General features: G+C 38.2%; 3 protein-coding genes across 5 annotated transcripts; all 3 read left to right on the plus strand.

The window, feature by feature from the left end:
• Positions 1 to 72: 72 nt before the first annotated feature.
• On the plus strand, positions 73 to 3,792 carry LOC133989186 (beta-2-glycoprotein 1-like). The gene is made up of 8 exons (XM_062428123.1): positions 73 to 231; positions 431 to 610; positions 1,252 to 1,348; positions 1,620 to 1,696; positions 1,876 to 2,061; positions 2,184 to 2,363; positions 2,699 to 2,896; positions 3,417 to 3,792. Exons 1-8 carry the CDS (start codon positions 162 to 164, stop codon positions 3,524 to 3,526), a joined length of 1,098 nt encoding a protein of 365 aa, XP_062284107.1. The 5' UTR covers positions 73 to 161; the 3' UTR covers positions 3,527 to 3,792.
• A 1,959-nt stretch (positions 3,793 to 5,751) lies between these two features.
• On the plus strand, positions 5,752 to 11,258 carry LOC133989160 (beta-2-glycoprotein 1-like). Of its 2 annotated transcripts, none has more exons than XM_062428122.1 (8): positions 5,752 to 5,954; positions 6,578 to 6,754; positions 7,332 to 7,374; positions 8,030 to 8,106; positions 8,419 to 8,607; positions 9,370 to 9,549; positions 10,132 to 10,329; positions 11,085 to 11,258. In XM_062428122.1, exons 1-8 carry the CDS (start codon positions 5,879 to 5,881, stop codon positions 11,147 to 11,149), a joined length of 1,005 nt encoding a protein of 334 aa, XP_062284106.1. In that variant the 5' UTR covers positions 5,752 to 5,878; the 3' UTR covers positions 11,150 to 11,258. The 2 variants fall into 2 exon arrangements, with proteins under 2 accessions (XP_062284106.1, XP_062284105.1); XM_062428121.1 differs by having other exon boundaries at positions 5,754 to 5,954; positions 7,332 to 7,428.
• A 956-nt stretch (positions 11,259 to 12,214) lies between these two features.
• Positions 12,215 to 23,305, plus strand: nol11 (nucleolar protein 11). 2 transcript variants are annotated; one of them, XM_062428118.1, is made up of 18 exons: positions 12,215 to 12,588; positions 13,404 to 13,517; positions 14,095 to 14,151; positions 14,971 to 15,119; positions 15,561 to 15,618; positions 15,801 to 15,942; positions 16,383 to 16,583; positions 18,489 to 18,565; positions 18,980 to 19,103; positions 19,296 to 19,387; positions 19,916 to 19,981; positions 20,090 to 20,274; positions 20,920 to 21,045; positions 21,467 to 21,715; positions 21,930 to 22,008; positions 22,272 to 22,364; positions 22,850 to 22,957; positions 23,151 to 23,305. In XM_062428118.1, exons 1-18 carry the CDS (start codon positions 12,442 to 12,444, stop codon positions 23,262 to 23,264), a joined length of 2,181 nt encoding a protein of 726 aa, XP_062284102.1. In that variant the 5' UTR covers positions 12,215 to 12,441; the 3' UTR covers positions 23,265 to 23,305. The 2 variants fall into 2 exon arrangements, with proteins under 2 accessions (XP_062284102.1, XP_062284099.1); XM_062428115.1 differs by having other exon boundaries at positions 12,216 to 12,588; positions 16,383 to 16,589.
• Positions 23,306 to 23,671: the final 366 nt, after the last annotated feature.

The raw sequence follows: 23,671 nt of genomic DNA on the forward strand, positions 1-23,671 counted from the left end.
ACCAACTCTAGGTAAATATGCAGCACTTATGACCTTTGTACTAAATCAATAGAAGCTTACTCTGGCATCTGATTGGAGCAGACTATCAGGGGCCTGTTACCCAGTAGCCCTTATGTTGCCCCCTTCCCCGCCCTGATGCAGGACACTTCACTCCCAAGAAGATGGCTCCGACTCTGGTTTTGCTGCTCCTCAGCCAAGTAGCTTTATATACAACTGTCACATCCAAGAAAGGTAAAACTGAAGCAGGATGATCACTTCATTTGTATTTGAGCATGAAATTAATTTACTGTGTTTAGTATTCCTGTTTTACTTGATGCCAATTATTGTCCTTCATCTGTTTGCTTGTTGATTCTTATACACCAACGTAAGTAAATAGAAGTAAATGGTGCCCCTTTTACATTGTCAAATTATATTTTTGGTCTTTAACTAGTATGTGGCCGGCCTTCTGTGACTGATGGAATTGATGAGTTGGCACTTAAACGTGTGTATGAGGTTGGAGAAGAGGTGGGCCTCACATGTGAGCAGGGGTACTTGCCTTCAACAGCAACTCCTCGAAGGATGACTTGCACTGCCACAGGAGCGTGGACGCAGTCAGATCTGACATGTTCCCGTGAGTTTAGACTTTACTGTTTATTTAAATGATATATGTGGCTTTAATACCTTTACTTTCAGAGTGATGCCAAGATGAAGCAATACAATAACCAATAATTTATGAGTTGTCAAAACCACCCCATAGTATGAAATGTTAGCAAAGTGAGACCAAAAGTTAGCTTTTATGGATTGTGTCACTGACCTATTTGAAAAGTTCATACAGTATAATGTTATTGTCCAGAGACAAGGTTTTTTTTAGTTAAGGTTTTTTTACCTCATGATGCCCAGCTTCCTCTACTTCACCACATGATGAGGCTCTTTCACCATGACAATAACCAAATTTGGCATTCATTAATATATAAGAATAATATTCATAATAATTCATCCATTTAAGTATACAAGCACAAATACAACTTGTTTTAACAAATGCAGATACTGTATATCAGTTTTCAGTAGCCCATACTGTCATTGCATTAAAAGAAGGTGTTTATTGTTTTTATCAAATCCATTCTTTCCTAGCTTGATTACAGAAACACAATCAGTAATGGTTATATTCTATTGTCCCGCTGATAATCCTCTCAGCATGTGATTACTTAGTGTTCTCTCACCTACAGTGGATATACATTGAATGTTGCCAGTAATGCTACATCTATTCCACAGCAAAGATGTGCCCGATCCCCAAACCTCTACAACCATTAGCAAAGGGAAGGACAGAAGCTCCATTCAAGAGTGTGCTTAACTTTACATGTGATGATGGGTAAGAGTGAATAGCAGTCAATGTCATTTTTCAATTCCAAACAGAACACTACAAATGTATGTTATTTGGCAGGGACGTGCACGGGTATTTTGAGGGGCTGTTGCTCTAACTGAAAAAAAGGGCACCGCTGTCCCTGATTTTAGCTATCACCTGTCAGCATGTGTTTGAATTGTGTAAAATATGGTAATATTACTAACCACAAATCAATTCCACAAATCAATCATACATTTGTAAAGTGTATTTCAGACTGATGTGACGTTCTGTTTTTCAGGTATGTCATGCAAGGAGCAAATGAAAGCAGGTGTTTACATGATGGCACCTGGAGCAATCAACCACCACTCTGCAAAGGTACTGGAGGAAAATATAAGTAGTTAAAATGGTAACAGACTTCATCAGTAGAGAGCACAACACTCGTGGCACATAATGAACTTGAAAGTAACCAAATTTTCCATTTAATTAGGAAACTGCCATCCTGGCCTTTGATGATAGCGCTGATGTCAATATAACTCCAATTATTTTTCTCACAGCTGTGAATTGTCCCATACCCAGGCCACCAAGAGATGGTAAAATTGTCCATGATAGACAGGTTACTGGAACCAACACCATATTTGGGCAGGGTTGGACATATGAGTGTAACTCACCCAAGGCACCAAGTTATGAGAGAGGATCCTGCAAGGCTGATGGAAGTGTCCCTGAACCTCCAGTGTGTCAAGGTATGGAGTGTTCTCTATATTCTTTAATCATCTAATCAGTTTAACCAGTCTTCCAGTCTTTTCCTTTCTCAAAAACTGCACAATCATAGCAAGTGAATTATACTTGTTTGACCTCATTCCAGAGGTGAGCTGCCCCATCCCAGCAAGAATACCTAATGGCTTCATCACTTTTGCTGTAATGAGACCACATGGCTACAAGGAAAAGGTTAAGTACGCCTGCAATGAGCACTATGTACTGGATGGAGAGGCTGAGATACAGTGCAAAAATACAGGGAACTGGTCATCCCAACCAGTCTGCAGAGGTGAGTCATGAGAAAATCTCATATTAAAAACCAACCTGATCCTAAATTTCTGTATTTAGGTTTCATTATTGGAAAACTTTTTGGGTTCAGATAATCAACAATGATATGGTCAGATTGTTTTTGTTAACCCCTTGGCTCTAAACAGTATTATGTTGGTAAAGAGAAAGAAAAAACTCCTCTTAATCTCCAGCATTCCCTTTATACAATCTTGGCAGTGGAGATTCAACTTTGCTCCAAACCAATAGTAATTTTTACAACCCAAGAACTGGATTTGCAATGTCTGGTCAAAACATGCTGTGACTGCTTCATCCCCCCCCCCCCCCCCCCCCCCCCAGCTCCCTGCACAGTCGGTATCAAAAGAGGCCGTATCTTCTACAATGCCAGGAAACTTTGGATTGCAGATCTTAAGCCCAACAGAGTCCTCCATGGAGAGCATGTAGCCTTCTATTGTCTGAACAAAGCTGACAGGTGTGGCTACCCTGTGGCCAGCACCTGTAATGATGGAATCCTGCCCCTCCCAGAGTGCTTTGAGGGTGAGTTCACTTCAATTATCCAATGATTAATCAATAACAACCAGCACTGTATTTACCACATTTTAAGTCGAGGACCTGTCAATTCCAAGATTGTGTGCAAAGAGGACAAAATTATGTGCAGGACTGAGGACTTTCAAAATATATAAATATACTTGAGAATTTTAGCAGAGAAAATCTGTTTGCAGAACAATGTTATACACTTTGACTCAATAAATAAAGTTATAAATCATAAACCCTTATAAATATGCAATGTACCTAAAATTGTTTCTAGTGCTGAGAAAAAAAATCAATGAGACATGACAACAAGGACATACTGCAGTGAATAAACTCTATTGACTAAGTCAATATAGGGATGACAGCAAAGACAAGTCAACAAAGGCTGTGAGATTAATATACCATTCATATCTACATGTCATAACTGATGGTGTAACCTTTTTCTTGTAAATGCTACATAATAGGTCTGTCTAATAGTAATAATGCAGTTGGATACATTTTATTGCTGTTTTTTGCTCTCTTTTAGAACCCGGCAAGGTGGTGTACACCTTAAAACCTAAAACTCTTCCATCAGAAATAGCAATGTGCACCGCTTCACCCCCTGCAAGCCCTACAAGTCCTGCAAGATCTGCATAATTTTACACAGAAGGACCTGAAACACCATGTAGACTGACATGATTCATCAATAATAAATCTGTAAAAAATATGCTACAAGCCACCTTTGGCACTTCATCTTTCATTTTGCCTGTCACTGTCAGCTAATAATAGAATAATACTAGCTGTAAAATGGAGGTGTGGTACCTGAAGGAGTCAGTGACCTGAAGAACCTGTGAACCTGTATAATTTTCAATCTGCAAATACACACACACCTGTACCAAGATAATAAAAACTGAAGATCTCAACTATGTGTGACTAAAAATGTATTCTAAAAAGTGAAACTGGGCTACGTTGTTTGCACGTTAATAATACATATTCACAACTTTAAAAGCCCTCATTTGATATTGTGGTGTAAACAACCCATAGAGGTGCTAGGAATTCCTATCTGGCTTGACCTTGACCTGGCTGCGACACCAGGTGACACATTGGCACATTGTGTTCTTAGTAAAGCACTATCTGGTCACCTCTTGCAACATAAACCTCAAAATGCTTCCTGCTAAAGCCAGATGTTAGTTTCTTGGAATAGTATGCGACTGGTCTTTCGTATCCATCCTCACCAGCCTGCAGCTCCAGCTCTACCTATATTAAAAAAGGTGGAGGAACTGACAAACTTGTCAGTTGTAAAAACCCAAGTTGTAAAAACCCAAGTTTGTTTTTTTGTTTTTTGTTTTGGAATTATGTTTGATGAATTGTTTATCTGGTGTCAGAACACTGACAAAGTAAAACACAAGTGCAAAAAGGACAACAATACAATATACTGCGTTGTCTATCGGGGAAACATAAGGGGAGCAAACAGGACATCACTGTTAAATAAATATTGGTGTCTGATGAGAGCAGTTGTAGACTAAAGCAGGACATACAACAGGCTCAGGCTCTTTGAATTTGTAGTGGGGCATTTAAATCATAACCAGTGTTTGCAATGCACATGGACATAGAAGAAATGCCACCACGAATTAGAAGGGTCAAGCTTATTTTTAAAACAGAGCCATGTTCACCATCGTAATTTAGCATATTAGCATTCTAATTAGCTCTAAGCACAAAGTAGAGCTGAGACTGATGGTAATGTCATTAGTTTTGCAGGTATTGTATCATAAATGAAAGTATTAATTGAAACTTTGACCTGGTGGTTTGCTCTAGATGAAAAGTAAGGAGTTCACAGTTCAACCTAAGGTGGAACACGAATGTCTGAACAAAATTTTGTAGACATCTACCTAACAGCTGTCAAGGCATTTCAATAAAGTCAAAATTGTCAACCTATGGGTGGCGCTAAAGATTTGCCAAAGGCAGTGGGCTTCACCCTCCGGGAACAGTGAATTTCAGTACAAAATTGCATGGCAATTCTTCCCATAGTTTTTGAGATACGTCCGTCTGAACTAAAGTTGTGGACAGAATGACCAACCGACTGACATTGCCATCTATGAAGTCAGGCCGCTAGCTTGGCTAAAACTGGCCACTGGACACTGTTGTATGGGCTGCTACAGGTGTTGTGAAAGCAGGGGTTGAAAATAACCCACACAATAATGAAGCATCATTGTGATACATCAGCTGCTTTTTTTATATCTGTATATATTTCCCTCCTCAACAAGACAGTAAAACCAGCACCATGTGTACAGTCCAATAAATGCATATTAAAGAAGCAAATGAAAAGGTGAGGGCACTCACAAAATATAAGAAAATAAAAGAGCATTCAGAGAAAGTGACAATCTCTGCATTAATTTAATGGAAGAATGATCAAAACAAAATGGTTTTGTTAAATACAGTGTAAAGGGTATATTATATTTCTTCTTTGTAAATTACCTGAAAAGCCATAATAAAATTTGACATATTTGAACTTTTATTACTATTACAAACTATTACTTGTTTGTTTGTGTGTATTTAATCAAGTCAGTTTGACCCATAACAATGGATGTAATGTTCAATCAATCAATCAATCAGTCAATCTTTATTTGTATAGCGCCAAATCACAACAAAGTTATCCAAGGCACTTTACACATAGAGCAGGTTCTAAACCGTACTCTTCATGTTGTGTTCATCAACAGGAGGGTTGAGCAAGAGTCTAAATGAGATGAGACTGCTCTTTCCTAATATTGCAACAACAAGGGAAAGTCCACTGCTGAAACTTTACTTCCAGTAAAAAGTCACATGGGTTGCAGTAAAACAGAGGGCAAAAAAAAGCCAAAAAATCAAAACAAGAATCAGCAGCTAGGAGTTACTTCATGCCTCTCTTATCTGTTTGCTTTTAGAGAAACACGACCTGTGAAAGGGGGACAGAGATTCACCAGCAGAGAGCACAGGAAAGAACCGAGGAACATCTGTTCATTTCTACAAAGGATGGAAGTCATTGTGACTTTGCTGCTGCTCTGTCCATTGGTATTTTTCACCACCGTAACATCAGAACAAGACAATGGTATTTGCTATTATTATTGACATTTATTTGACATCTAGTCTGAACTGCAATCATACACATTTATTATACATTGTTTTTATGGCTTTAGCTTTAGCTAATCTTTATATGTTACGTCACAGATTCTACAGACATCTTGTTGAAGTAGTAATGATCATGTTTAGATTTGGAGTACAGGTATACAAGGCAGTTATTTCATTTCAGTAGGTTGTTTGAAATTGCTTTTAACCATATATTTTTCTGACTTGAAGTTGAGACAACAGTTTTTTTTATTGGAATACTAAAACTGGTAGGAATAAAAATACTTTCAGTTTCCTGTTTAAAAGGCTGATAGAAACATGCAATAGAATTTAAGGTGTTTTAGGAAGAGTGGACCAAATTCCCTCTTAAAATACAGCTGTGGTTACACTCTGTCAGCAAATATTGTTAGTTGCATGTTAAATATTTGGTTAATGTTCCTTTGATTTCAGAAGTTTCTTTTAAGAAACAGCATAATTATATAACAACAAAACAGTTAGAGCAAGTAGAATATATAATTAAACACTGATTTGAATTTGAATGAATAATGTTTTCAAAACAATTGAGAGTTTATACTTAATTCTCATCAAATCCATTTGTTCTTGCAGTGTGTTATAGGCCTGAGCTGGGTCCTAACATTGAAGTGGATGGGCTCCAGAGATTCTTTAGCCCTGGTGTGGAGTTAGCGCTGTCCTGTACACTGGGACACACTCCAGTGTTGGGCCCTCGAAGGATTGTTTGTGGTGCCAGCGGAAAATGGACAAAAACCAAACTCATATGCATGCGTGAGTTCACATTACTTTAGTGAGAATTAAGGTCTTGTGACAGATGATCTTGTACTTCAAATGTACAGTACATACTAGAGTTATTTCTCAAGTGTTTCTACAAAACAGATTTTTCAAGTAAACTTTAGGTTTATTAGTAACATACTTGTACAGTAACTTCATTTTAATTATAACAATCACATTCAATTGATTATTACATATGTGATACTGTTTAGTTGCAGTGGTATTCCTATTTTCATATTTTTCATTCTAGTTAACCAGCTTTTAAGTATTTTGTTTTATGAAGCAAGTCCAGATTCACAATATTTGTATTATAAAAATGTAGATAAGCACATACTGCAATTTTTACACATATTGTGGAGGTTTCTCATTTCAGCTGCAGATTCATGACTAAAGAATAAATTACAAATAACAAATTACTTTTTGGGTGCAAATAGTCTGCACAGCTGGATCACAGTCTGCATGCAGTATGATTTCAAAAGTTGTACTCCACTACAGTATATGTGGAAAACTGAACTGAATTGAACTGAACAGCAAAAACATGCACACTTGCACTTAACTGTATTCTCTCTTGTAGCAAAGCGGTGTCCCTACCCTGATCCACTGGTGAATGGAGAAATGTACTATGAAGATACTGTGTATACGAATACCATCAACTATACTTGTAATGTGGGGTAACACAAAAACATTGTATTGAATTTCATTGTGTGACATGTAGTAGTGTAAGGATAATTTTCTGATAGAGCTATGTGACTCCCTGATATGCTTAAAAAATAGATGTACAGGCTGCTGATTGTGTCTGAGTTGCAATTTAAAAGCCAAATTGTGTTGTTTGCTCTCTCAGCTAATTTGCTCACTTGGTGGTATTTTTGATGTGCAAATAGGGAACCTCTAATCCAGTATATAGTCCTCTATAGCATACATGACAACAGTACGGCATGTTAAGTAAACTGTGGGCATTGCAACTAGCAATATAAGTTATATGATGCAGTAAACCTTATGAAAATGTATTTCTGGAAAAGGTTGGTAGATTTCGTAGTTCTGAAAACAAAATCATAATCTTCATCATTAGTGAAGACCATAAAATGTGATTTTGGTGCCAATCCATTTGTCACAACACAGTAGGTGTTGGTAGGGTGACATAAGTACAACCATCAGAAAAGTGGCAGCACAAAATATTTGGGTGGCAACACATGTTCTGCTGTTCAATCAGGATTTGTCTATTTATTTGCAATCCAAGCATAAACTGACAAATTATGTGGCTGCTCTGCACAGGTACACCTTGTTTGGACCCAGCACTGCTGTATGCCAAGCTGATGGAACATGGAGCACAGTGGTCCCAGAGTGCAAGCGTATGTAATCCACTACATCCTTCCTCAGACAAGGAAAATAATGAAAAGCATCAAACATACAGTATAAAGATTCTCTGGTACAACCTTTTAAAAGGTCAGAGAAGACAGTTGTGGAATTCAGTCTCTGTGCCTGTGTCAAGGCCAGTGAAAACACTCTTGGACCACAACAAAATGTTCACTTAACTGTCCCACTGTAAACCTCAAATTGCCATGCAGAATTATATATACTTAAGTGCAACTGAAATTTCTCACATTTCCAATACATACATACATACAGTACATATATAAATGTACATATTTTGTCTCTCGCAGCTGTGTCCTGTGGTCTTGCTCCAATCCCAAAGTTTGGGATGATAATTTATGACAAGAGGATCAGAGGGAACACCACTGATTATGGCGTCACTGGGACGTACAAGTGCCTGCCTCCATATGTAGTCACTGGCAACCCAAGAGCAGAGTGCACTGCCAGTGGCACCTGGACTGAGACACCTGAATGTCGAGGTATGGAGGTTGGGGTAATCCTGGTACTGCAGGATACTACTGATCTAAATAATTCATATATGTCATAATCATATATGTGTATCATATTGTTGTGAAACTTCTGATGAAAGTTTTTGTAAAGCTGAGGTTCAAAGCTCATTCTTGATCCTGGAAACAGCAAATGAGAAAACAATCTTACCACAAGGTCCTGTTCTGAAACCTCATATCAAATCAAACATCATTCATATCACATGATCAACAACAGATGCACTTTCTGTTTCGATTTTAAACTTCGCCACCATTTCTTCTGAGAATTCTACTGAATTATGCGGTGCTGACTCAGAGATATTTGGGGACATTTGGTGGACACTTAAAGGATTTTTTCTCTGCTCTCAGACATACATCTTGCTGAGAGCATAATAAGTAATGTGAAGAGTCAGCATTTAGATTTCTGACAGTTGGGAAACTAAAACACTTTGAGTTAACAAATATATCATTTCAAAACCATGTGATACAATGTTACAATGCAATCACACATTTTTTGTACACAAGACAGACTGAATATTAGTATTTCATACTGGATACATGGATAAATAAGTAGCTGGATTTACCACAGGGTCTTTATCTAATTTGGCCTTAACCATTAAGAGAAATTGCTGAATTATCTGCATCTTGCAGCCCCATGAAACTGATAAACTTTGGATATGCATCAAGAGAAAGAAAAAATTAAGTCTAGCTTGCTTTTCAAGTAGTACCCCTTTTTGTTGAATTGTTCGTTTATAGTGGTGAGCTGCCCTCCACCTGGGAATATTGAGAGAGGCTACATGTCAATTAATGAAGAGAGAGACTATGACTTCATGGAAACTGTGAAATATGGCTGCAATGGAGACTATGTACTGGAAGGAAGCCTCCAGATTGTCTGTCAACATGACGGACGTTGGTCTGAAAAGCCATCCTGCAAAGGTAGGACTTAGACCGATGTAACTCTTATGTTATCTGCATTGTGAACTGCAGGCAATTTTGCAAAGTGAAGGACTTCAGACCTGCTTGTAGTAGACAGGTGTTTTTTGAAAGTTTTGCTTCACTGCAGAAGTTAGCATAAGAGAGAACTTTTCTTCATGTGTTTCTCAGTTTATGTTCCTGTTAACAGTCCTGTGACTATTGCTTGTGCCAAACCTGTCTAAACCCAAACCCATCACTTTCCAAGAGTCATTCATTCCTGTGTTTACTATTAGAGATGCCTAAATACATTAGGCAATGCTTTTAAATATTAAGATTGTAATTGTAAGGCTTTTACATTTGCCTTGTGCTGAAAACAGACTCATATCAACTTTTTACTTTGTTGAACAAATCATCATCATCCTAATGGAGTTGGATTTTTTCTATTTCAATATTAGTATTACTACCTAAACAACAATATAATTTTGCTTCGTAAATATAATGCAGCTCAGCACCTACAGTTTCCTGCATAGGAACACCTTCATTTAAAAAAAAGAACTTCAAGAACTTCACTTTAATGTTCTTTCTTTTTGTTGTGACTTATAGCTCCTTGCAGTGTTGGCATACAAAGAGGAAGGATATTATACAAAGGACAGAAACTCTGGATCAAAGACCTGCGTCCTAACAGAATCCTACATTCAGAAACTGTCTCAGTCTACTGCATGAACAATGCCAGGAAGTGTGGTTTCAAAGTGCCAACCCAGTGCTTCGATGGAACACTCAAAATCCCAGAATGCTTTGAGGGTAAGGTGTATTTCTTAGAAAAGCAAAATATGACTTAAAAATTCATCCCATTACTGATTGATATTTTCTTCAATAAAATTGGTAATAGTTGCTTTATCGTATGTCAAGCTATGTTAACATCTGTCTAGAGGACCTTTTTTGTGCTTTTTAGTCTTCTGCAGAGTTCCAACTGGCCTTCACCCTGAGGCAAACTTGCAGGCCCTCCTACATACCCCACATTCCTCCCCTTCTCTGTTTATTGTGTACAGTATCCCAATGCTACTCCACGTTTATGTGTGGTGATTTTATTAGACACAAGTTAATTTAGGAATTTGCACCAATAAGCACAATATTAGCTGAGATAATGAAGGTTTTAAAGTTTTCACACAGGGACTCTTTACAGCAATAAAATGAGGTAGTAAAGCAGCAGTGCCCACCTTTACAACTTTCTCATGTCAGGATATTAAAGCATATATCCATATTTCCATACAAATTACAATTAATCAAACCTATTGACAAAGTAAACCTGATACCTCCTTGGACATGGGAGTGAGTTGAAATTGGGCAGAACTGGTTGTTTAACAAAGCTGAAGCTGAAGCATTTACGTATATTTTCGCCATTTCTCCTGGTTCAGATTTTCCCAGTTTGTAGTTGTAGTGTTGTTGTAACACACAGAAGATGGCTCTGGTTCTGCAAACACTATGTTGAGTTAGTTTTTTACGGGTTCACGATTTTGTAAACACTATTCTGTTTTGTGTGTCTGTTTTTTTTCTAGAGCCCGGCCAATTTGAGTACAACGTTCGTTCAGGCTCACTTCCATCAGAAATCAAACAGTGCTAAAACAGCAGCATTTCCCTTCTCTGATGATTATTAAACCACTGCAATATGAAATGGATGCTGATGGAGGTGTGTTCTGGTCTTTAAAATTAAAGGAAATGGTCTAACTCAAGCTGTCTTCTTGTTGTTGTATTCCAACACATTTCAGATTATTTGACTCTGAGAGGTTATATATTAGTTTTCTACTTCATTGTCTGTTGATGATTCAGTAAGACACGTCTACGTCAAAAGAAGCCAAATATAAGACAATGTGATGTGATGATGTGATGTGACAGTGTACCAATTTATTAAATGTGGCCATAACTTCCTACAAGCACAAAGTAATGAGGCATTTTTGTGAACTGGTGAGCTCTTTATAATAAGATCCAAAAAAAGGTTACAACCAAAGGTGGAAAAAGGTAGAATAAACAAGACTATGATGAATGCTCTGTGAAATAATGTCAAAATGAGAATGAGATGATGTCTTCTGGATGTGTTGGTTTAAATTACCAGATGTGTGGATCTAATGGTGTTGTACCAGGCTTAATTTAGTTAACAACCTTAAATAAAATGATAGGTTCCCAAATTTCAAGTCAGTCTCAAAACAAAAGTGCCCAAATGAAATAGTTTTTTTTTTCTTGCCATAATTATTCCTCCTGTTTATACTGGCCTTTGAAAGATCCCTTCGTGTACTTACAATGTAAGTGATAGAAACCAAAGTCCACAGCCAGCCTCTGTGTAAAAATGTATTTAAAGATTTACCTGAAGCTAATGTGAATATTTAACTGTCCAAATCAAGTAGATATCTTTCAGATTTAGTCTTTTTAGTGCCACAGTCCATGTTTTTGTAACTATGGGCTACTTCAACCCCAGCTCAACAGTGAAACACTGTCCAAGGAAACACAACAAGGGAATTTAATGCTAAAAAGACTGTAAATGTGACGATATGACTAACTCCGACTGCTGAAGCCTCACATAAGTTTTACTGTAACTTTTAAATGCACCAAATGACTGATTTTGGCTCCCATCGATTGCATTGAAAATGAGGGGGAGCTAGTATGAACAGAAGTGATTACAGCGAGGAAATCCTATTTCACTGTTCATATGGACACATGGCTGTTGTTTTAAGAAACACACAACTTGTCCTATATTACACAGCTATGGGATTCAGCGAGACAGGTCTTGAGTACGTTTCCCTCCCGTTTCTGTAGCGCCCATGGACAAATAGCGCCCTCTTTGAACACAACACTAATGTGCTGCTACGCTGTCCTCTATTCTCGCGAGAACCGACGAGTTCTATCTTCTTCTCGTCCAGCATGGCCGCGCTGTATGAGGGCTACACGTTGTGCGGGCTTGTTCCTGCTCAAAATCTGTCAAATTCAGGCATTCAGGGCATCGAGGCGGAGAGAGACAGCGACCATGTCGTCGTCACCGACTCAACCAGATCTGTGACCCTGTACAAGGTAACCTTTAGTGTGTGTATATGTGTTTTTAAGGAGGCTCTCCTAACCTGGGCCAGCTGATGAGGTCGACCTGCACAACTCGTGTTGGCATCCTCAGGTCTTCTCATCAACAGTGACATAAACTAACAGGGTAAACAGATACTTTAACTGGCTGTGATAGCACCGTGAGACCATTTCTGTGAAAATCGACTTTGACAGTCTTAAAATGTTGTTAAAGATCACGCCAGTATACAAAAACAGGCGAGTGTTAGCTAATACCCGCTTCATCCACAGCAAGACAAGCACACACTAATGCTAATGATGGCCGTAATTTTCATGGCTCAAATGTGTTTGTTAACAATTATGAAGCACATAGAAGTTTGTTCTCACAAACACAACATAGAGAAATATAAATACATCAATAGTAAGATAATAATAATAATACAAAGTAATATGTAAACAAATTAAAGAATAAAATAATTATAGTTTTTAAAGGGATGCTAAACTTGAAACGAAATATTGAATGTACAAATAGAAATATGGACTGTGCCATTGACGAAGAAATGAAGTGTCACATTGCTGCTTTTGTATGTCTGGCATATACATTAGCTACAAGATAACACTGCCAAAATTTCAAAAAAGCAGGATTTGCTTTTGGCAACAATTAACCCTAATGGAAGTAACACTGCAGCATTAGGAAACACTCTTATATTAACCATTGCATATATAGTTGAAGTGACACTATTTGTGTTGTAACTGATAACGCATTCTTATTGAGAGCCTGTCAGTAATGTTATTTACTGGTCTTCTTCTTACACTTTTTGTGGTTCTGGCAGGTTTCAGACCAGAAGCCACTGGGGAGCTGGACGGTGAAACAAGGACAGACTCTGACCTGTCCAGCAGTCTACAACTCGCAGACCAATGAATATGTGGCAGTCACAGACAATAAGGTAGATCTTCAGCCATTTTTGTAGCGATGAGGTGGAGATAAGTCCTCAGATTTTTATGATTACAGTTCTGGTGATTGTTTTGGTCGCTGCAGCATCAGCTGGGTCCTACAGGCTAGATGTCTGCTCAGGATACAGCAATAATGAAAGCTACACAATTCTCACCTCAAGTAAACACTTATGTTGTAGATGTTTAAATTTTCATACAGTTAAAGAAGGTGGTGAACTCTCACTAATGTCAGCACATGATTTATAGACAAAGCAAAACTGAAAGGTTTCTCTTTCAGTTAACTGTGTATGAGAGATGATTATTATTTTACTTTTTTTTCTCCCACCAGTCTGTCTACCATGTATTAGATGCTATAATATTAGTCTTATCCTCATGGTTAGCTTGATATTTCACACAGCTTTAACTCCTTTCTAAGGTTTGGACCCCATGATTTATGTTGTTCTTAATAAACTAATTTATCTTACTATGTTGTATTCTGCATTTACTTTCTAGATGTCTATGTTGATCTGACCTTTCAGAAAAGTCTGTCACAGAATAATATGTAATAATGTTGTGTGCTTTGTTTTTAAGGTGATCAGAATTTGGAAGGGAGAAGATATACTCTTGGATAAGGCCTTCAAAGCAACTGTAAGTGTGAATGTGGCTCTCCAGCTCTTCTCATAAGGCTTTAGTGTGCTTCTAACAAAGCGATTGTCGGATCTTTCAAAACGTTAAGACCTTTTTTGTAGCTCTTTCATGGGAGCCTCATATATGTGAAGGCATATCGCAGTGAAGGTGAGGCAGGTTTTGAACTTCTTTCTCAAGCTCTCTTACTTTTATCACTCCTCTTACAACTATTCTTGTCCCGTTTTCTGTGTGCAACTGAAGTCCAAACAGCAACCTGTACAACCTGCTTCGTTTGAAGCATGTATGGGGCAAATACATCAAACACACGAGGGTGGATTGGTTTACTCACACTGTGAAACACTTTGCATGTCCATTTTGCTCCACCTGGACTGGGGAAACTAGAAAGAAATAAGATTTCTCCTTCTTCACTGTGACAATCTCAACATTGTCTGTGATTATTTTGCTGACATTCAATTCAAAAGATATTTGATGAGGTGGTCACCTGGCACTTAATCTAACCCATTATTCCTCCTTATTAACAATTTTTGCAATATACAAAGGTATTAATTGTGCCTCTTAAAGACCACAGTGCGGTTCATTTTTCCTTAATGCTTCTGCAATTTTTTGTGCAACGATTTTTATTTCTAGCTGTTTCAAATTTGATCATTTGTTGGCTGTCATCTCTAGTTAGAATACCAGCGCCTTCACCAGTAAACTTGCTTAAGTATTGTTTTTAGAAAGCCCTTTTAATCTGAGAATGATGAGTTATTTTAAGTACCCAAACTAAATGGTCATCCTCACTTACAAAACTGGAAACACACTCTTATGTTATCTCTCCAGGTGTCATCAGATGTGTGGAAGGTCCACTGTGTACCAGGAGGAGAGCCTGTGGCCTTGTTCCAGAGGGGAGCTGTGAGACTCTTTGACTCTCTCCTTTCTGCTCCCCAGCAGCCCATAGAGGAAGTCCTGGCTCAAGAAGAGGCCATCAGGTTGGTAATATCCCTCACAGCTCCAGAAAATCCAGTGTTTTGTAATCAGTAAGAGAACAAATTCAGAATCTTTCCCAAGAGGTGTCCAGCTTTGACGTGTTATGAGGCTTCATCTCCCAACTGTGTTGTATAGGCTTAGTACAGCAATGTTAAAATTAGACATTAAACGTGCATGAGGATTGGTGGAATTGGCACATGTATGAGATAGGCCAGCATACTGTAATATTTCAGGGTTGTGTGGGGGAATATATTGGCAGCTTAGCTGTAGATGAGGGATGACAAGGACTTTGCTTATGTAATTCTGCTGCTTAGGAGATCCAAATGTGTACATACATTGGAATTTCTAACATTAAAATGATTGCTCGTTCTGTGCTGGAGTTGTATTCGTTTGATTTGATTTGTTGTCTCTTGTACGGTGTTGATGATTCTTGTTGTCTTTAGGTGGAGCATCAACATTGTGGCTGAGACACAGCTGTTTGTCATCTACACAACTGAACAGGTAATATTATTTTATTTGTCTGGTTTTGATTTAAGTCACAAGCACCGACATGGAAATGCACCTGAATGACATTAATTTTATAATCCGTGTACCAGTATCTGGTTTTGGCTGCATCTACTCCTATTTACTGGTATTTCTAACTGCCTGTTTGCCTTGAATGGCTGTTGATGTCTACCCCACAGAAAGGAGACCATTTCCTCTACCTGCAGAGACTGAATCCCAATATCCTACAGAGGTACCGTCTGGAGAGAGAAGAGCCTGGTCTCTCCCCACTCAGCTTCTCCGCCTCTTATAGGGATAAACACATCCGTCTGCTTTATCTCTGTAAGTCGGCATTTCCTGTTGACATATTCTTAGTGTAAGCATTTGACAACACAGTGCCAGCTTGTACTGGATTGGTATGTTTTCCACTCTATTTAGATTTGGTACAGTGGCACAACTAATTGAGCTCAGTCACGGATAAGGCACTCTACGTATTTTAGCACTATTCCAGAGAGAAGTGAAGGATATCCTGGTTAAATGTGTTATCGGCAGACATTGTCATGACCACTAGGGGCAGAAAAGCTCCAAGTCAGTGAGAGTTTGAAAAAGTGAATGATTATGTAATGTACTTTACAAATCTAAGTGTTTCACAGCTAAAAACAAAAGTGATGCGTTGTGGTTTTACTCACACACAAACATCTATCTGATTCAAGAAATAACAGATAGCATAACTGTATCATCTTTTTTCCTTCATAAATTGTTTTACCTTTCTTGCTAATCAGATCCCAACGGCCATGTGTACCAGAGTGTAGTCTCTGTGCGGGGCCTGGGAGCTGAGGAGGGGGCCCAGGCTCTGCCGCTGCCCCGTAGCCTGCTGCTGGGTCTTCCTGTTGGTGAGGGACTGCTGGAGGCGGCATCAGCCCTGATCCTGGATGAAGCCCATGTAGCTGTTGTGGGAGTTCCACACCCATCTGCTGGATCTGGTAAAGGTAACTATTGTTTAATTACACTGCCTCAAATAAAGACCTCCAGAGCTCCATTCATACATCACTGAAGTTTTCAGATGTAATTAGTCTGAGAATTTGGCTGTTTGTTAGTTTTCACACCAATCAAAGTAGCATGTTAAGCATGACAGATCTTAAAGAAGTCAATCTGAGATACTTTACTAAGAGCTCTTCTAAGCAAGCCATGCTAGTAAGGCGTCATTCACAACATCAGAGCTGTGTCTTAATTGCATACAACTTGCAAATTCTAAGCAGTTTTAGAGTATGAAAAGTGACAAAAGTTATGGTTACACTAGTTAGCAGCCACACTAAATGCTTGATTTTTGATTGTAGGAATGTTCACTATTGTCCCACAAAGTAGAGCTGTGCGATATAGACAAAATCAAATATCACAATATTTTTGACCAAAAAATCGATATTGCAATATTGCAGAGATGACTTTCACAAAATATTTACACAATGATATTTTTGATAAATAATCATCAGTGACGTGGATATAGGGTTAGACGAAGTGACACAAAGCTGAGCATAAATAAAATAGAATAGGTACTAACAGAGGGAACTTACTTAGAAAACTTAATCATTTAGCTTTTTCTGTAAGAGGTAAGGTTCTGTAAGTTATGGCTCGATTGTTTTTTAATAACTATGAAAACAGCATACAAAGAAAATCTGTAGTACATACATAATGTATACAGTCATTGTGTAGTATGGAATTGGTGCAGAGAAGAGGGCTTGGCTGTGCACACTTAAATTGAACAAAGTCATAATTATATTAGCAATGTTTTACAAATCAAACCAGTTCGGTGAGGAAGATGTATAATTATTCATCATTGTGTTAAAAAAAACCAGAGCAGCTGTACTATATTATTATACTCCATTAGGTCACTGTAGAAGCCAATAGCATAATAACTTTTGGCCAATAACGTAATAAGTTATTATGTTATTGGCCTGGTAAAAAAAATACTTTGCAAATGCCGATAACGTAATAATATACTCACAGAGACACACAGACAGAGACAGAGAGAGAGGGAGACAGACAGAGAGAGAGAGAGACAGACAGACACAGAGAGAGAGACTTTTTTTTTTTTTAAAACATCTCTGTTATTCTTCCTGTAGCTTTGGCAACACTGTATTCAAACAGTCATGCTAATACAGCACTTTGAATTTGAGAGAGAGAGAGAGAGAGAGAGAGAGACAGACACGTAGAGAGACAGAGACAGTTATATCCAATAAATAAAACTTCAATAAAGTGACATTAGTATATGATTACGTTATTGGATTTTTTTTACCAGGCCAATAACATAATAACTTATGTTATTGGCCAAAAGTTATTGCTTAATTGGTTCAGGACTTTTATTACCTTTATTGGCTTCTACAGTCACTTTCCTGTTCTCTCTGTCTTGCTTAGCCTGTTTCAGGTCTGTTCAACAATATTTTGTTAGCATTGTGCAAAAATTCAACTTAACTTAACATACATCACTTTAAATTTAACGAATAAAGCACAAATAAAACTATTTGGACAATCTTCACTAAGAGGTTTTTATTTTGGCAGTATTTTTACACAGTAGTAACAGTGGGGCAATCACCTAATATAAGGTAATAGTCTATTCTAAATTTTAAAGTCTGACTGATAAGCCTGACTGACCTCAATATGATTTATGCTGATCTGTTCAAATACTGTGCTGGGGGTAATAACAAGGACTTTTGTAACTAAAATAAATGTATATGCTGTTATATTTACTATAACTATAGTTGTTTTAATGCTGACATGTGGGCCTTGTTTTCAGAATAAATGCATCAGAAGGATGACTTGATGCTATTTGACTCCAGTATTGGATCTCAATGTCTGTAGCTCTAAAAGCCTCTCTGTCTTTGATTTTTCAGACTTTCTCTGCATCTGGAATACTAATTTCCAGACGCTTCAGGCAGGAAAAGAAATAGCGGGTAAAATCTATGGACAGGTAAGAATGCAAATGACACACCAAGCTGATTTCTTTTTTATGATCCATAAATGGGACAATTTACTGTTGAGGGCTTCTTCACATGCTTGCAGCAGAATCTTCGAGTTCACAATCAGTGAGCCTGTTAAGTATGAAGTAGACATGAGACGAACCACCACTTACCCAGTCTTCCTTCATTGTTATTATGACTGCAGGCCAATGTTCCCTGTCCTTCCAGCTGCTGAGTGCTGATGGAGGACTGTATGACTTTGGCAGAGCATTGTGTCTGCTCTCCACTGTGACAGGGCTCACAGTCCCTCCTCACAACTTTATAGCAGTTTACAAACTTTGAAATTACACATGAATAGACAAAACTTTTAATAATTTGCACCGTTAATTCTTGTTTGTATTAATTTCCTTTTCCCTCTGATTTAGCTATGGAGTTATTCCAGCAAATTATTCATTCCACATGGGAAAACCTTGTCAGTTATTCCATACGAGTGCACCAAATCTTCCCTTGCGTCTGCCATGGGAAAACTGAGGCAGGCCAGAACCGAAGGTGAGCTAAAAATAAATTTGTATCATACATTTTGGCAACTTCAAAAGACCAACAACATACATGAGAAATAAAAAACCTTTGATATACTGTACATTCAGTCAATTATTTTGTTATACTCTCTGAGGCCGCAGCTCTGATTCAACATAGAAATTCTTGTTGTCTTAACACAATGTGTTTTTGTAACTTCTACAGAATCCAAAGCTCCAACTTCTGTACCATCTTGGAATAACATTCTTCACGGAGAGAAAGCTCAGCCTTCTCGAACGGTGGAGAACAGGAAGACGGTACGTTGGGTAACTATTTTAAGGGAATTTTAAAAGCAAAAAAAGGCAAAACACTTAGACGCAGCGAGACCAGACTTTTGTGCTGCTTGAATTGCAGATGTATTAATACTTAATGTTGTTGCCTTGAAAACTCTTACAATGTTTCCCAGACCAGCAGTATATCAAAGACCTTATGAAATTATGACTTACAGAAGCTGCTGCCTGAAATGGTCGGGCATCATTTACAAAATGTAGAAAATTATGTTATATGGCACGGGGAAATTTTATTGTTTAGGGTTTGTTACTTTATTTGTAGTTTTATCCATAACGGCAACCTAAATACATTTGTATAGAAGTCTGTCTCCAAATACCAGTCAGCTCCTTAGAACTTCAATAGCACCAGTTGCTTTTGCCATGTGACACAACTTTTGCAAATCAAGGAATCTCTGCTTCTGCACAGTTTTTAAACTTTGAACCATTTGAAAACTAACTATCAGTGGTGTTATGTATAGCAGATCTTTAATATGAATCTTCTGTTTTTCCATACAGAGAACAACCCGTAAGACTCAGTCAGCACCTTCTTTAACAACTGATCAAGTTTTGGAGTTCATCAAGGTAGAAATTAGACTTTTTTTCATGAATCTGAATTCTTCCACATAACAGGGTTGAAAAGTATAACAAAGAATTCTGAATTTAACAAATGATTTTATTTTCTCAATGTAGACGGCACCAGTTGAAGAGGTCCAGAAGGAGGTGGAGGGCCTATTTTCCAGGGCAGACATTCAGGACTTGCAGCCCTCAGTGGGGCAGCTGGCATCATCCCTTGTGTCCCGTAGCCTTGCTGATCCAGCCTTCTACACCCCCAGCACCCTGGCACAGCTAGTGCACACACAGTGCCTCTGCCACAGGTGGGTAAGGCAGGGCAGTGAATTCAGGATGTGGGTTTTTTTTTTTCTCGTGGGAGAAAAGGACCATAAACACAAGTCCTTCACTGTAACTTTTCCTACCTGACAGAACTATGAGGGATCCTTCTTCAAATGCTGTATTTAATCAGGCGTAATTAGATTAACACAAAACCAACAAAAACTTTGGTCTGGCACTATTTTTCATTGCACTTATACCTGGTCCAGCCACTTGAGAGTTTGTGCTGCTCTTTTGGAGTCACTGTCCTCTAACAGTTGGTTGTCTTGCCTTGCTTGTAAAAGTAAGTCCTCAATACTACAGTGGCTTGCTGGGTGACTACATGTTCCTGACCAGAGAATGAATGTTAAATGACAGCCTGAACAGTGAGAAGACAGTGTTGATAGAGGCATCAGGTCAAATAAGAACTACATTGTGTTTATGGGGGCTGAACAGCAGAATTTTGTCAAGGATTATAAGGTTGCAGAATGTATTTCTGTACACCAGAACATACTAATAATGTAGCTGCTTTGGACTTTGATGAAAAAATGATGGGTTGAGTGACCCAAATCTCATTGCAACATGCTGGGAGAGTAAATGAACTATTGTTATTTGTGTTGACTGAGATCATTTACCCTTGTGACCATCAACAGTGTGTGTCCTGATCTTGTTCTGCTGGCCCTGGAGAAGAAGGACTATTTCCTGTGTCAACTGTGCTTGCAGTTCTTCCCTGACATCCCAGAAGCCGTCACCTGTGCCTGCCTCAAGGCCTTTATCAGGTAAATTTCAACATAATGTTAACTGATGTTTCGCAGTGTGCATCTGCCTCATTGACCACTATAATATGAACATGAATTGATGTCTCTGACACAGTGTGCCTTTCATGCTACCACTGAATAGGTCTGTCACAATAATTACGTTATCAGCTTATCATATGATAGCGTAATTATCAACGTTATCATGTCCATGTATCATCTATCATGATGGGCCTACCACCAGAGGACACCAAAGTAATACATGTTAAAAGTCACATTGGGGCTTCAAATGTTTTGATCTACATTTTTGATTTGATGAATGTGATAAATTAGCCTGCACACAGCATTATCAAAGTGGTTTAATGATCGTATTATTGACCTGACTCAGTGTAATATAACCTGAAAGTATGTAAAAGAGTTTGTTGTTGTCCCCTTTGTCCTGTAGTATGCCAGACATAGATGCAGAAAAAGAGAGCCTGGACCCTGACAGCGTCTCCTTCATGGACACACTCATCTCTCCGGAGCACGGCCATCTTGGCATGCAGAATGGGTTTAGCCCCACTTCCATGGAGGACAACTGCTCAGACGCTCTCAGCGGCGGTGGAGCTGTCACAAAGACCCGAGCAGAAGACAAGGAGACCTCAACTGCACCAGAACAAATCTGTCCAGTGGGAAAACACAAGGCTGTTCTTCTGTATCCTTCCATTGTACAGTCACTCAGACGTAGCACGTTCACCATACTGTTGTTCACTGTGATGCAGCTATACACATTCAATTGTGCCACTCTATTGTATAACTACCAAGCTTTACATTATAATTTAACAGCATCATTGAAAAAGAAAGAGAAGAAAATCATAGAAAATAGATTTCAAATGTGAACGTATAAGGTCTTAACTCAAGCTGTGTAGAAATGAGGTCCTGCAGGTGCCATACAGCGACACTTACCTCCTCCCACACCTAAAAGATCTCTCCTCTCAGAATGTTATTGTGAGTAATCATCTCTCAAAAAAAACCTAAGCATTTTCATAACACTGTTGGTGAAATTTGCAGATCTGTAGTCATTTGGTTTTATCCATAGTGTCTGTTTTGCTATATCTATTCACATTAAACCACTAATAATTACACTTGATCTAGTTAATGTTATACTTCTTCATCTCATGATCTGTTCTTACATAATTATTGGTTAATGTAGCAATAGCTGTTTCAAAAACCTGTGTTTATTTTGTTCATTTTCTCTCTCATCCAATCAGCTTTTCCTCCAGTACCTGCAGTTCCTCTACCTAAAATATTCCCAAGATGCTTTCCCACAGATGCATGGATTTCGATCACCAAGTCTGACTCAGGTCTGGATCAATGTCTAATGAGATACAGTAATTAAGATGGCTACACTTGACATCTCACATCAGTGCAGCTTAATTCTGTCACACCAGGACACATTCAGTGGCATGTCTGGAGACAGAAAAGGAGGATTCTGCTCAGACAGTCTCATACAGTCAGTGTAAAGAGATGGAGATGTGGACACAATAATATAGATTTGCATTACAGCTACTGGACACAAAACATTTTTGTGCGATCTAATTTACTAAAATCCCATCAACATTGCTGATCTCAAAAATCACATTTTGTTTAGTTTCTCAGCATTTTCTTAAATATGTATTTGTATGTCTTTATTTGAAAGTGATGTTAGAGAGAGGACAAACATGTAAAAAAAACAGTGACATTATGATGTACTGAATTTCTCAAGATCCTCCCAGGAATAATAGTTATACATTGTCAGTAAATGTTTACCAAAAGGCAAAACTAAGAATAACTCTGTCTCTGATTGTAGATCATGGACTGGGTATGCTTGCTGTTGGACTCTCATTTCACAGTGCTAGTGATGACTCCAGAGGCCAAAGGCCTACTGCTGAACCTCCACAGCTTTGTAAAGTCCCAGGTAAGTCTTTCCTTAGGTCCAGTTCGGAAGTGGCTTCATTGAGTTAATGTTCTGGGGGGATAAATAGCATAAAAACATCCTAAAAACTAACAGTGTCCAACAGATTATTTGCAGAAACTTGCAGCCATTTGGTGTGAATGTTACTGTAGCTGTGTAGAGACATGTTAACTAAGATGCCCTCTTGTGTCCTCAGGTGAAACTGTTTTCTGAGCTTGGGAAGATTGAGAGCAGCCTTCAAGAGCTCAATAAGATGAAGATGAAAAAGGATGTCGGACAATACTCTATTGAAGTCATTGAGCTGTTTTAGATTGTGTACAGAGTACTTTTAATAAAACATTGAGCATATTATCTCTTTTCAACTTTTCACCTTAAGTGGTTTTACGGTTGCAAACATGTCCCAACTGGTATATTTTCTACAGAGATGACACCATAACTCAAGATGCATTAGTTTTAATTAATGTATATAAGAACAATTCTTGATGTAATTTAATCAGTTGTGGATGTCTTCGAACCACTTTTTAAACTTGTTTAAGCTGATGAAATTTCAATCATTCAGATAATATGCTTTGATTGACTCATGTACTAAAAGCCAGGGTTAGAGTGAATGGATGTTTGATTTTTTGTTTTCCTTGTATGTTCCCTAAAAACTAAATATTTGTAAATCCTTCAGCTGTGATTTTTAAAGAAGGTTTTTCCAAAGAAAAGTCTTTTGTG

This window comes from Scomber scombrus, chromosome 2, assembly GCF_963691925.1.
Source record: "Scomber scombrus chromosome 2, fScoSco1.1, whole genome shotgun sequence".
Lineage (NCBI taxonomy): Eukaryota > Metazoa > Chordata > Actinopteri > Scombriformes > Scombridae > Scomber > Scomber scombrus.

Bases quoted from the DNA above. Each gene is read 5' to 3' on its own strand.
- LOC133989186 (XM_062428123.1), top strand. From the start codon at position 162: ATGGCTCCGACTCTGGTTTTGCTGCTCCTCAGCCAAGTAGCTTTATAT. The intron at 232-430 runs GTAAAACTGAAG...GTCTTTAACTAG, and splicing joins AACTGTCACATCCAAGAAAG to TATGTGGCCGGCCTTCTGTG. The intron at 1,697-1,875 runs GTACTGGAGGAA...TTTTTCTCACAG, and splicing joins TCAACCACCACTCTGCAAAG to CTGTGAATTGTCCCATACCC.
- LOC133989160 (XM_062428121.1), top strand. From the start codon at position 5,879: ATGGAAGTCATTGTGACTTTGCTGCTGCTCTGTCCATTGGTATTTTTC. The intron at 6,755-7,331 runs GTGAGTTCACAT...TCTCTCTTGTAG, and splicing joins AACCAAACTCATATGCATGC to CAAAGCGGTGTCCCTACCCT. The intron at 7,429-8,029 runs GTAACACAAAAA...TGCTCTGCACAG, and splicing joins AACTATACTTGTAATGTGGG to GTACACCTTGTTTGGACCCA.
- nol11 (XM_062428115.1), top strand. From the start codon at position 12,442: ATGGCCGCGCTGTATGAGGGCTACACGTTGTGCGGGCTTGTTCCTGCT. The intron at 12,589-13,403 runs GTAACCTTTAGT...TGGTTCTGGCAG, and splicing joins GATCTGTGACCCTGTACAAG to GTTTCAGACCAGAAGCCACT. The intron at 14,152-14,970 runs GTAAGTGTGAAT...TTATCTCTCCAG, and splicing joins ATAAGGCCTTCAAAGCAACT to GTGTCATCAGATGTGTGGAA.